This window comes from Rousettus aegyptiacus, unplaced genomic scaffold (genome assembly GCF_014176215.1).
Source record: "Rousettus aegyptiacus isolate mRouAeg1 unplaced genomic scaffold, mRouAeg1.p scaffold_m13_p_13, whole genome shotgun sequence".
In the NCBI taxonomy this organism is placed as follows: Eukaryota; Metazoa; Chordata; class Mammalia; order Chiroptera; family Pteropodidae; genus Rousettus; species Rousettus aegyptiacus.
The window spans coordinates 4,508,628-4,523,111 of record NW_023416288.1 but is presented as its reverse complement, the minus strand read 5'-3'; the positions used below and the strand labels follow the sequence as shown (position 1 = coordinate 4,523,111).

The window sequence follows — 14,484 nt, the reverse complement described above, 5'->3', positions numbered from 1 at the left end:
AATATAAATAGATTAAATGCCCCAATCAAAATACATAGGATGGCCAAATGGCTTTTACCTATGCTGCCTACAAAGGCTCTCATCAGATTGAAAGAAACACACAGACTGAAACTAAAGGGATGAAATAATTATTTCATGAAAATAAAAAAGAACAAAACAAAAAAGCTGCGGTAGCAAAGCTTATTCCAGACAAAATAGACATAAAGATTAAGGACCAAGAGGGGTGAAATTGCCCAAGGTCATATAATAAGAGGCTAACGCAGGATGTAAACCCAGTTCTCCAGAGCAACTAGATATAATTTGATATTATCAAATCGAAAGACTTCTTATAAAAAAAAATTCAAGTTCTTAGCTCATCAGAAGTTTTGAAATTTCCATGTACAAGTCTCTCTTGGGTCCCAGATCACATTATGAGGTGGTTTGTTGACTTTGGGTGTGTAGTTCTTTATTAGTTGGCATTTTTGGTCTCTCTGAATTGGGAGACAGAAGAGCACTAAACCAAATTTCCTTTAGTGTTGACTTTTTAAGTACTTCCTTTGTTTTTTACCTGGTGCAGTTGTGTTTTTGTCTTCCATTTTTTGTTTTGGGAGTGTTTTTTGTTTGTTTGTTTTTTGTTTTTGTTTCTGTTTTTGCTTTTTTACTGTAACTAACACATCTTTTCTGGCAGGAGGAATGCCCTTTGAAATACTACTGATGAATGGCAGTTTTGCAACAATGCCGACTCACTCAAAGTCCTCTCCTGCCTAGCCTAGCAATCTTGCAGTTAGACATGGTCTAGTGATAAAGCTCTAGTCTAAAGCACAATGAAAGTCTTGACTGTGGAGTCTTGAGGAAGCGTTGGCTTTCCTAATAAGCAAAATAACCAAATTTTTGGCCTTCTACCATTGTAATTTTTCCCTTTTTTCTGGCTTGGTAACTGAAAATGAGGCTGGAAGTGGAGTAGCCATATTGCAACCATGAGGCAATAAGCAAGAAGGCACTAAAAATTGTCGAGTGACAAGATAGAATGATTTCATACTTATTGGCATCGTGGGGGACTAGCCCTGAATTGTCTCCCTCTGGACTTTGTATTATAGAAAACAATAAAGACCTTATTTCTTTAAGCCTCACCATTAATCATAGTTCTTTACATTGTTAGGTGAAGGCAAATACCTTAGATAATTACTAGACTTGAATGTTGTACTTTAAATAGCTAGTTTGAAACTGAAGACTGTGTAGCCAATCATTCAGCTTCTGAGACTATGGACTTAAATGTTTTTATGCTTTCCTTAAATCACCTATATGGAGGCCCATAAAAAAGGCATGTTCTCGAAAAAATGTGAAGCCTAAAGATCTTCCAAAATCTTATCCCTTTCCTCTTCTGTTTCAACCAGCACCAAAATATTTTTATATTTATTAAAGGTGAACTTTTATGCATACTCATCAATAATTGTTTAGAAATTTGACTTTCACAAGCAAAAGCAATGACTTGGGGAAAACACTGATGTTTTCATTATAGAACTGCAGCTTTTTTTCTTAACCTTAAATTGAGGCAGCATAATTTGTTAAATGATCTATTCATTCAATTGATAAATACTTTTTATATGCTTATAAATCAGGGAATGTGAATAACACATATTCCTAAAAATCTAAAAATGATTCATTATGGGTGGACCATTGAGTGTCTTGGATAGAAGGCAAAAAAATTATGTTGAAAAAACTTTTTTGAATTTTAAGTTAATTATGCAACTTTCTGTCAACTACTCATTGACTCAAAAAAACTGATATTTACAAAGGTCTGAAAATAAGAGTGCATTGCTATCTGTGGCAGAAATTAAAGAAAAGCATGTGATATAAATATTGTACATTATATAGGCAAAAATTCATGAAAAAGTAAAGGAAGTAAAGATGTGTATGGATGGTACATTTGAAAAGAAAGGAAGTAGATCAGGAAAACGAGATTGAGGAAAAGAGTCAATAAATAACTTGAAGAAAGTCCTACTCGATATTTATTTTCTCAGTGAAGAAAGGTGGAAAGTGAAGGTAAAAGGCAATGATGTGGGAGAATATCGTTAGTCAACTCTAGCTGCCATATTAGTCTACTCTGCCTGCCATAGGAAAACACCATAGCCAAAGAGTAGGTTGCCTAACCAACAGAAATTTATTTCTCAGAGTTCTGGAGGCTGGGAAATCCAAGATCAAGATTCTAGATAATTTGATTCCTGGTGAGAGCTCTCTTCTTGGCTTTCAGATGGCTGCCTTACTGTTGTGTCCTCTCATGGCAGAGAGAGCAAGCTCTGGTGTCTCTTACACCAAACTCTTGGACTTGGACTTTGTTTAACCTTTTGGAACCTCATTTAACCTTTAACACTTCTTCACAGAACCTATCCTTACGTATAGTTACATAATAAGAGTTTAAACGGTCTCTGTAAAAAATGGAAGGAAGAGACCCATAGAGAGATAGACAGGCACTGTTTTGGACAAATGAAGTTGGATACCATGTAGATTCAGAAAACAATTAACAGTCTTCTACTTTCATCCATAATGAGGTAAACTGGTACCAGACCATCTTTCCCACCATAAACAACTAGAGAATTGGAAAAATATATGAAATGACTGCTTTTAGATGTTGAACAACAGACATTACAACATTATGATCTCTGAAAGAAGGGAAATAAATAAGATGACCCTTATGATAGCCCAGTCTTTTTGCCTGGAGGCATTATTTATTAGCTGCTTATGGGGGGTGGGGGGAAGTACCTGGGAGTCTCCCTAAACCAAGGAGATAGATAACAGAGTTAAAGGATTTTGAGGTTGCTGGAATTTATGGGCAAAGTACTGGAAAAGTGGTAGTTACATTTAAAAAAAAAAAACCTTGAGATTCTACATAGGGATCCTTTCATCTTTGACTGTATTCTAAGCTATGCGTGTTGACTGACATTCCATGAGGCTGAACAAAAAATGACTACCAGGGACAAAATGTCTACCAAGGATCTGTAAGCAGAACAGCTACTAGAATCCATACAGGACTGGGAAATTTATAAGTTGAGATGAATCAGAGTAGAGATGTCATTGAACGTGGGGCATTCAGTGAAGAGCCAGAAAGGTCACATGATAGGATAAAAATAAACTAGCCTTAAAGTAAAAGTTACTCTAGACTTTTTTAAACAAAGCTTAAATATAAGCTGAAAAGAGATTAAATTTATCTTCAAGTAAATTAATTGACTAGTAAAACCAAATTCAACACTCCTTAAAGAAAGACAACACCATCTAGGCATCCAACAATGTAACTTACAAAATACTTGCATATAATAAAAAACTATTACTTTATTTATAAAGAAGCAGGAAAATCTAACACATAACCAAGAGAAAAATATAAAGTATAGGAAGTCCTAGCACAGCAATCAGACAAGAAAAATAAATAAAAAGCATCCAAATTGGAAAGGAAGAAGTAAGGAAGCATTATTTGCAGATGACATGATACATTATTTGCAGAAATATACAGAACCTTAAGGACTCCATCAAAAAAAAAAAAAACTATTAGAACTGATAAATGAATTCAGTAAAGTAGAAGGGTACAAAATTAATATTCAAGTGCATTTTTATGCACCAATAATGAACAATCAGAAAGAGAAATTAAGAAAACAATCCCATCTACATCAGAAACAATAAAATGTCTCAGAATAAATTTAATCAAGAAGGTAAAAGACCCATACTTGGAAAACTATAAGATACTGATGGAAAAAAGTTGAAGAAGATACAAATAAATGAAAAAATATACTGTACTAATGGATAGGAATAATTAACATCATTTAAATATCCATACTACCTAAAGCAATCTACAGAGTCAATGCAATCTCTATCAAAATACCAATCACAGAACTAGAATAAATAATCCTAAAATTCATATTAAATCACAAAAGACTCCAAATAATCACAGCAATCAATAAGTAAAACAAAGTTAGAGGTATCATACCACCTGATATCAAACTATACTATAAGGCTATAGTAATCAAAACACTGCATAACAACAGACATATAGATCAATGAAACAGAATAGAGCACCCAGAAATAGATCCACACTTATACGTTCATTTAATATATGACAAAGGAGGCAAGAATATACAGTGGGGTAAAGACAGTCTATTTAATAAATGGTGTTTGGAAAACTGGATAGACACATGCAAAAGAATGAAAGTGGAGCACTTTCTTATATTATATACAAGAAAAAACTCAAAATGGATTGAAGACTTAAACATAACACCTGAAACCATAAAACTCTTAGAAGAAAATTTAGGTAGTAAACTCTTTGACATCGCTCTTGTGATATATTTTTGGATATTGTCCCTCAGGGAAGGGAAAAAAAAGAAAAAAATAAATGGGATTATATCAAACTGAAGAGTTTTTGCACAGCAAAGAAAGCCATCAAGAAAATGAAAAGACAGACTACTGAATGGAAAAAAATATTTGCCAATGATATATGTGATAAGGGGTTAATATCCAAATTTTATAAAACATTCATACAACTCAACACCCAAAAAACTCCATATGATCCAATTAAAAAATGGGCAGAGGACCTGAATATATATTTCTCCAAAGAGGACATACAGATGGCTGATAGACATATGAAAAGATGCTCAATGTCAATATCACTAACCCTCAGTGATATCCAAATTAAAACCGCAATGAGATATCACTTCACACCTGTCAGAATGGCTATCATCAGTAAATCAACAAATAAGTGTTGGTAAGATTCTGAAGAAAATGGAACTCTCACGTTGTTGGTGGAATTGTAAATTGGTGCAGCCATTATGGAAAATAGTATGGAAGTTCCTCAAAAAAATTAAAATAGAACTACTTATGACACAGCATTTCCACTTCTGAGTATTTATCCAAGGAAACACAGAACACTAATTCAAAAGGACACATGCATCCAGGGCAGAAAAAAAAATGGTGTAGATGATAGAGGCTCTGTTCATCCCTCTGGTAACCAAATCAAAGTTGTAATGGAAACAAGGAGCAAAGAGCAAGGTAAAATAACCTGGGATCTAGACGAACAAGCCATATGACTGAGGAGATATCTAAGAAAGCACCCTGCAATAGCAGAAGGTTGGATGGGGCAAGGACACCAGGCTGCCTGGTCCCAAGTGGCTGAGTGGGACAGAGGCTGTAGCAGTGGCAACCAGCAGCTGCAAATGCCTCTTAAAAGGGCTATGTATGCGAGCAGACTTTCGCGATGATGGACTTGCTCACTCTGAGCACCAGCCCTGGTTCAGTTGTGCAGGAGGCACCAGGGAGTTACAGGGGGACACTGAGTTGTCCGAGTAAAGGCCAAGGTAAGACTCAGTCTATATAGACTGCCTGTGGTATCCATTGTTCCTCTTTTGAGGCCTCTTTACTCCCAGTGTACAGACTCAGCACCACCATAGCCGAGACATCATCAAACTGGATTAACAGAGGTCACTCTGCCCAGAAGATTTCCTGAAACTCCACCTCCCCTAACTCGTGGCCTCACCCAAGCCACTTCCAGGTGAGTCCTCACTTAGTCAGGTGCCCCTGGCTGAGACAGCTCCTAGACTCACACTGGTGGCAGCTGGCCTTGGTTTCTGGTGTGGCCTTTTGAGGCGACTATAAGCACAGCATCTGTGGGTTGCTTGCTGAATCTTAACGGGTGGCCCCAGAGGGGTAGATGCTTGGGCTAAGTTTGGTCTGCTGCTGAATCCCTCTCAGGACTGTACCACTGGACGCCTGCTTCACAAATCCACACTAGTAAGACTAGGAGACTTAGGAGCTTTCCTTAGTACATAGAAACAGACATGGAAAGGCAGCCAAAATAGAAAGACAAAGAAACAGAAACCATATAAGAGAACAGAACAGAGATCCATAAATAGTGGAATCAAGCAATCTAACAGATGTAGAGTTCAAAATGCTGGTTATAAAGATGCTCAATGAACTTATTGGGAAGTGTAGATTAATTCAGTGAGACCTTCAAGAAAGAGATAAAAAACATATAGATGGAAATGGAAATTATAAAAAAGAACCAGTCAGAAATGAAGAACACACTATCTGAGATGAGAAATATATTAAGTGGAATAAACAAAGTGAATAAAGAAGAGGATCAAATGACCTATATAGAAGATGGGAAAGCCAAGGACACTCAATCAGAATGGCAAGAAAAAAGTATAATAATAATTTAAGGACCTTATGGGACACTATTAAAGGTAAAAATATCCATGTCATCGGGGGTACCTAAAGGAAAACAAGATTTTGAAGAGCTATTCAAGGAAATAATGATGGAATACTTCCTTAACCTGAAGAAGGAAATAGACTTACAACCCCAGAAAGCTCAGAGAGTCCCCAAACCAGTAACCCAAAGAGGCCCAAACTGAGACATATCATAATTAAATTGTCAAAGTTTAAATACAAAGAGAGACTCTTAAAAGCAGCAAGAGAAAAGCAGTTAGTTATCGACAAGGGAGCTTCCATAAGAGTGGCAGCTGATTTCTCAAAAGAAACTATGCAGGACAGAAGGGCTTGGCAAAGAATATTTGACATGATGAAAACCCAGCAAAGCTATCACTTGGAGTTGAAGGATAGATAAAGACCTTCCCAGACAAAAATAAGCTAAAAAGGATTTTATCATTACCAAGCCAGTATTGTAAAAAATGTTGGAGAGACTTCTTTAAGAAGAAAAAATATGTATCAAAAACAGTGATAGAGAATGATAATAACTACATTCCTATCAACAAGTACCTCAAATAGAAAAGAATTAAGTCCTCCCACCAAAAGATAGAGTGATCGAATGGATAAAAAACAAAACCCCTACATATGCTGCCTATAAGAGACTCATTTCAGATTAAAAGACTTCACAGACTAAAAAGAAGGGAATGGAAAATGATATTGCCTTGATAGACCCAGAGGGTATTTCACTGAATTAAATGGGTTGGATGGAGAAAGATAAATATTGCATGATTTCACGTACAAGTGGAATCTAACGAACAAAATCAACTATAACAACAGAGGCAGAAATAAACTCATAGAATATTTAGAGGGATACTAGGTGGGAGGGAGGTTGGGAGGTTCAAAAAAAAAAAAGGCAAAGGGATTAAGAGGTACAAATGAATAGCACAGAATAGACATGGATATGTAGAGTGCAGCATAGGGAAGATGGTTAATAATGTAATAAATATGTAAGGAGTACTAGATTTAGTAGGGTGATCACTTTGTGAGTTATGTGGATCTCTGATTACTATGCTATACAACTAAAACTGGTATATTATTGTATGCCAACTATAATTGAAAAAAAACCTCATTGAATTGTACAATGTAAATACAAGCAACTAGTTGTCTATTGTATTTCAATAAAGACAAAAAGGATATAACTGAAAGCATTTTTTTTAAATGACAGGGAAAATATAAGAAGATATTTAATTGTGTTAATCACTGAGATACTTATTTATCAAAAAGTACATAATAGGAATTATTAAAAGCTAAAAAAAGTAGAAAAAAGAGGGAATTAAAGCATCAAAAAATAAAAGTTAATTATGTCTGTACTCCCAAATGCTTGGCAATATCCCTGCTTTACTCTCAAAAACAATGATGCAGCTGTTTATTAATCTGTGAAAATAGGAAGACGGATAGGGTGACGAGATTAGCAATTCGTGTAGTTTCAGCTCTACGAAAACCAGCATCACTAACAGTAGGGCTACTCTGGAGAAGAATAAAGAGCAAGCACAAGATAAGCAGTTCAGTTCACAAACTATTATTGAGGCTAAGCACATGGTCCCTGCCCTTGAAGCGTTAAATATTGACAAAGGCTACAGATCGGGTCTAGGGAAGTACAGAGACGAGCAAATGGGGAAAAAAGGAAGCTCATAAACCCTTTGAAAACATACAAATCAAGGTAGGTTTTAATGAATTTTATTTTCTGTATCTGTAAAATGGACACACTGCTCAATAATCTTCTTGAAATGACTGGGAGAGGATACATAATTTGAATTCAAATGTCACCTGTCTTCTCTTTCCATAAATATTCTTTCATTAGCATCAATAACAGACATTATACAAAACCAATTTTAAAAAAGACACATGCATCCTTATGTTCATTGCAACATTATTTATAACAGGCAAGATATGGAAACAATTTAAGGGTCCATCAACAGAAAACAGATAAAGAACGAAACATTGCAATTTGGGGCTACCTGCATGGACATAGAGGGTATTATGCTGAGTGGATTAAGTCAGATAAAGACAAATGCCAAATGATATCACTTACATGTGTAATCTAAAGAACAAAATAAACAGAACATAAACAGACTTATAGAGGCAGAGAACATTTTGATGGTTGCCTCATTGGAGGAGGGTTGAGGGAATGGGTGAAAAGGAGGAAAGGATTAAGATGTACAAATTGCACTCTTTTTGCTACATCTACTGTGAGGATAAAGGCCATTCTCAGAAATCAAACTGTCGACATTTGAGAAAATGTGGACATCCTTCTTGAGGGATGCACAGTTATTGTGAAGGGTACCCTTCAGAGGAATTTTAATCACATCAATGTAGAATTTAGTCTCCTTGGGAAAGAAAAAGGAGAGCTCCAGGTTGACAAATGGTGAGGAAATAGAAATGAACAGGCTACTGTTCTAACTCTCTGTAGTCATGTACAACAGGGGTCCCCAACCCCAGGTTGTAGACAGTGCTGGTCTGTGGCCTATTAGGAACCAGGCTGCACAGTAGGAAGTGAGTGGCAAGTGAGTGAGTGAAGCCTCATCTGTATTTGCAGCCACTCCCTAGCACTAGCATCACCGCCTCAGCTCTACCTCAGATCAGCAGGGATTAGATTCTCAAAGGAGCGCTGATCCCTAGTGCCAAAAAGGTTGGGGACTGCATATGTACAGAATATGAATATAATCAAAGGTGTTACATTGGGCTTCAGTTACAAGATGAGGTCTATATATGCTTGCTTCCCCATCAACACTGTTATTTGAGAGAATGGTTCTTTTGTTGAAATCTAACATTTCTTCAGTGAAATACACATGCACAGGGTTAGAATGAGGTCAGGTATTGCTTGTTCAGTATCTCACGTCCAGAAAAATGAGTTAATTTTTGAAGGAAATGACATTATACTTGTATCAAATTCAGCTGCTTTGACTCAACAAGCCACAAAAGATAAAAACAAGAATATCAGAAAATTTTAGGATAGTATTTATGTTTCGGGAAAAAAAATAATAAAACAGTTCAGGAGGCTGAACTAAGTTGTCCAGAAGAAATGCCAAGATGTTGGGTGATTCCTCAGACTTATTTGTGATATTTTAAAGGTGCAATAAAAGTCTTATATTATCAAAAAAATTGTACAAATAGCTAGTTATTAAAACAGTCACAGGGATGTTAAGTACAGCATAGGCAATGTAGCCAATAATGTTGTAATATATATGTATGGTGTTAGATGGGTTCTAGATATATGGGGTGATCACTTCATCAGTCACATGAATGTCTATGTTGAACACCTAAAACTAATATAATATTGTATGTCAACTGTAATTAAAAAATGAAAAAGTAAACACATAGAGAAACTTTAGGGGTAACAGAACTAGTAGACAATTTCTTTAAAACAACTATTATAAAAAGTTTCAACAATGTCAAAGAAAAAAATTAACTTAAGAAGAAAAGTAGAGATCTTTTGAATGAACCAAATAAAACTTCCCTAGAGAGCAAGCAGGGTAAGAAGGGCCTCTGTCCACGTGGAGAATAACCAGCATACAGTGCCGGAGCCTGAGAGGGATGAGGGTGGTGTCTCTAATAAAGGGCAGCCAGAGTGGGATGTCAGAGGCTGAGCAGAACAAGGAGGGTAAACCAAAGAAGGGAATCTCTGTGTAAGATACCAGGGGCCACGTTGGATGTGAAAAGAGCTATGGAGGCTGGGGGACATAGCATGGGGTAAAAAGAGCCTACACAGTGTAAGGAGGGCATCCCCAAAGAGAAGCAGCCTACACATGGGTGTCGGAGCCTGAGTAGGGTAAGGAGTGCATTTACGTAGGAAGGCACTCAGTGCATGGTGTTTTATCTCAAACAAAGTTAAGAGGGCAAATACATAGAGAGAAAGGCAACTGGCACAGGATGTCAGAGCCCAGACAGTATGAGAAGGACCTCTGCATAAGGAAGTTGCCTGATAAGGGATGTCAAGCCTTAGCAAAATGAAGAAGGCATCCACACAGGAACGAGATAGGGGTAGCAATGTATGTGACTGGTTACACACAGGGAAGGTGAGCAAATAAGTATATTAAGAATAATAAGAGCAGGGATTCTTACTGCTGGAGGTGGACATTGCAAATATGGGAAGGGAGAAACTAGAAATAAGCCTCATGGTGCTAATTAGGAGCTAGAAGTATCCATGTACAATTTAGGTTTTCATTTTGTAGAGGTATGTAGATATGGAAATAAATGTGCAAATGTGTGTACTACTTATAGTCTCTAGGTGTATCTACTGAGACCGCATTGGAGAAGCGCCACTCCAATGGCAATGAACACAAGTAGTGCTCAACTTGGTTTCAATGTGCATTAAAAAAGGACTCAGGGAATCTTGAAGAAAATAACCTATCCGGAGTGGGGAAAGTGCAAGATGAGCCTGGGACAATGTGCTGTGCTACAAAGTAAGAAAGAATGATGGTTGTATATCAAAAGGACAAGGAAGGCAACTTGAAAGGACTCCCGCTGTCCAAATCTGGAACAATTCGAACACCAAAATAAATAGTGGTAGTTGTGGATTATAACCCATTTAATAAACTAGAAAGCCATGAGTCCACGCTGAATAACCACATTGAGAATTAGATGAGGATGGGAATATTTTAAAGTAACTACCTACAAAATGCATATCAGTTATAAAGGGGGAAACTGTATAGTGAAGAAGGCTGGCAGACATCATCCTAATAAAGTGATCAAAGTGACTGTCACCAACCATGGACAAATCCAGATCCCGTGCCACTGATATAATGCATTGAGAAGAGCACAGCATGATGTCTACTATTTCTAACGAAAATGCATAACCTGGATACATTCTTGAGGAAACATGAAATAAGCTCAAATTAAGAGATATTCTGCAATAAAACTGGCCCAATCTTCATGTCAAGGTTACGAAAATTAAAGAAAGACTGAGGAATGGTTGTGGACTAAAGGAGACTAAGGAAACATGACAATTATTATGTGTGATTCTGGACTGGATCCTTTGGCATTATTTGGACGTTACTAGGACAAAGAGAGAAATGTGAATTGAATCTGAGGATTTTGATGGCTGTAACAGAACACCTTGTTTATAGGAAATACAGTAGTGATGGGGTATTATGTCGGCAACTTACTCTCAAATTGTTTAGGAAAAAAGTTATTTGTACTGTACTCGCAACTTTTATGTAAGTTTCAGATTATTAAAAGTAAAAAATACTGAATAAAATATAATTAACTGTTTAAAGCAAAAATAAGTCATATTACAGGGTTTATACATACATAGAAATAAAATTAATGGCAATAATAGCACAAAGCACAGGAGAAGGTAAATGAAAGCATACTCTTGTTAGGTTCTTACATTATGTGTGAAATGATAGAAAATTATTTGAAAGCCTAATCTTTCATGAATATCATAAACCCTAGTGTAGCCACTGATAAACAAAGAAACATTAGCAGTCAAGTGTCAGAGTTTAAAGACAAAACAGCTACATAACTGGAGGAAAGAGTGTGATAGGGCTTAGAAAAAATAGAGTATATTATATGAAGCTTTAAATTTTCTCTCATCAAAGACTCCATAGGCAAAATTGAAAGCAAACATCAAGTGCATGGGGAGAAAAATATCAAATATATTTCAGGTAGATGGTTCTTATTACTATTATAAAGAGCTATTACAAACTAATAAGAAAATTATAGGAATTCAAATTCTATAAAGAATAAGATATGAGCAGGCAATTTATAAAGAGAAAAGAATGGGCAAAAATATCCTTATCCTAACTTGATGTTATACATAAAGTATAAGATTAGATGTAGATATAGATCTGGTACTCAAAAATAATTTGAGTTCAGTTCTGTACATTTAGAAGCATGGATTTAATACATGGGATTTTATAATGTAAAGCTACCTTCAACCAGAATAAGGTGATATTTTACAATTCTTTCATCACTTGTCAGGTAGTCTCAAACAGTGAAGAAACCTGAATTAGTTCTGAGGATGCCCTTGATTACAGGAAATACACCAATAATATTCAGAGGTAATGGGGTATCATGTCAGCAACTTAGAAATTACTTACCTATCAAAATATAATAGCATATAACCAGTAGTTGGAATTATGGCTTATTTTTCAGAGAACAATGAGATATAAGATATAGATACATGATTCTTATTTTTATGAATTCACAATATAAGAAAGATGATATGCATAACTAGCTGAATGTTGCAATAAGAGAAGCCTCATTTACTTTCCAGAGTGGAGATATAACATTTGATTAAAAGATTATGATTTTGAGATTAAAAGGTAAGCATCGGGCTATTTAAAATCTATTGCACCTTAAGTGACAACATATGTCGGAAGGAGGAAAGAAGGAAAATATTCCTTTCATTCTTATTTCCTACAGTTTTAATTTTTTCGTTTTTGATTGTTATATTTATCTTACAGGCATCCAAATGGAAAACCTCCAAAAAAATGAGATAGCCAACAGCTAGTTGTAAACAATTTTTTTTTCAAAATATGGCTTTCATCATTGATATAAGGTTCATAAAACCACTTTTTAAACAGACAATTTGAAAATAACTAGTTAAGACATATAAATTCATACAAACCTGCAATATTGCTCTTTCTGGTAATAGTGAGAGGTCACTTTGAGAAATCTCATCAAGAGAGCCTTCAGACAGACTTTGTTCAGAAGAAATGGATTGTTCATCAGCATGTTCTTTGAATTTTATCCTGTTTCTCCATTTTCTCAATAGACGTTCATGTTTCAATATCTGCCATGAAAATAATTTACAAATTCACTGGAATCGATGTAAAGGTTAAATGAGATGATATACACAAAGCACAATGCTTAACACAATAATAGCACCAATTAAACATTATTTATTATCATCATCATTACATAAATTATCATTGTCCAAAGCATGTTTAATATTCTCTGAACCACTAGAGCATTATAGATCATTTCCATTAGTTGTCATACAACATTGGTATAGACAGCCACCTCAGAAAGCGTGTTCCAGTCTGCTCTTTTATAGATGAGGAAACTAAAGCCCGAAGTCAAGGTTCTGGTAGTGGTAGAATTGGTATTTGGGGGCATAGAAGAGAAGTGGTTAGCAAAAAAATAAAAAGGAGAGTCAGAGAAAAGAATTTTGGTGTTTGCCTGATTTATCATTGCAGGAAGTCTCTATTTAACTTTTCACACATTCCTGAAAACTGCATAATCAAGAAAAAAGCCCCAAGAGTAAATAAGTGTTTCATCGATTCACACACACACACACACACACACACACACACACACACAATTTTATTTTAATATATATAATAGACTCTAAAGAAGGACACACATTGGAGAATTAGCATGCAGAAGTGTTCCCCTTTTCCCAGCACACACCTGCCATCCTCACTCCACCTAAGTGAAAACAGAATGATTGTGAGGCCAAAAAATCACATAGCTAGAAAAAAAAAATTTTCTCTGAACACCCAATTAACTATATATTGTCTGCTCTCAGGGCTGTTCAGTTCAAGGAGGGTGTAAAAGGAGCAGACTGGTCATGTACAGTTACCTATTTTGCCATTAGACGATCAATGATCAGACATCAGGGCTGGAGTTAAAACTAATGTAGTACACAAAGTGGTGGAAAATATTGAAAGAGCAGTCCACAAAAGGCAAATGCTAGAGGACCTCCTGCAAGAACATCAGTTCAATACCAGTAGACGACCAACTTTTAGGTCGCAAAAACTATACTTTAGTCATCTTAGCATCCACCACAGGCTCTCGCACTGTTTCAAGCATTATGTGAGTAATATATCTTTTCATACTCTTTTGGTATGTGTGTAGTATCATTGGTTTCAACATCTGAACCAATTTGTCATGGGAGGCATTGATCCTGCCCTCCAAGACACAACCACAAAACAGAGGGTTTAATTTTTTCCTTCTTTTCTCTTTCCTATTTATTTAAACTTTGTTTTTCAAAGATTAGTAAAAAATTGCCTACTAAATAATTTAACTACAGAAATTTGCAGCATATTGAAATCCTAATCCCAGTAGTTACTGTAAATATTCTAATACATTAAATAATAATATAATAATAGTTTAAGCTAATGAGAGATATTTTTAAGTTTGAAAGAGTTTGCTTGGGTTCTCTGCTTTAATTGCTTTAATTCCTAGTGGGAGTCTCAATTAAGAATGATACTTAAAAAAATAATAATAAATAAATATAAAAGGTGAAAATTTAAAAATTCATTTAAAAAAGAATGATACTTTAAGTTTAGCAATTTAGTAATTTTAAAAATAATT

The 14,484-nt window shown here is 35.5% G+C and overlaps 1 protein-coding gene across 1 annotated transcript in view; it reads right to left on the bottom strand.

Moving 5' to 3' along the window:
* Window positions 1-14,484, bottom strand: part of FBXL13 (F-box and leucine rich repeat protein 13) — a 241,176-nt gene that overhangs the window by 198,393 nt on the left and 28,299 nt on the right. Inside the window, exon 7 of the mRNA XM_016145844.2 lies at window positions 12,794-12,958. Coding sequence (XP_016001330.1) covers window positions 12,794-12,958 — 165 coding nt within the window. The remainder of the gene's footprint in view (window positions 1-12,793; window positions 12,959-14,484) is intronic.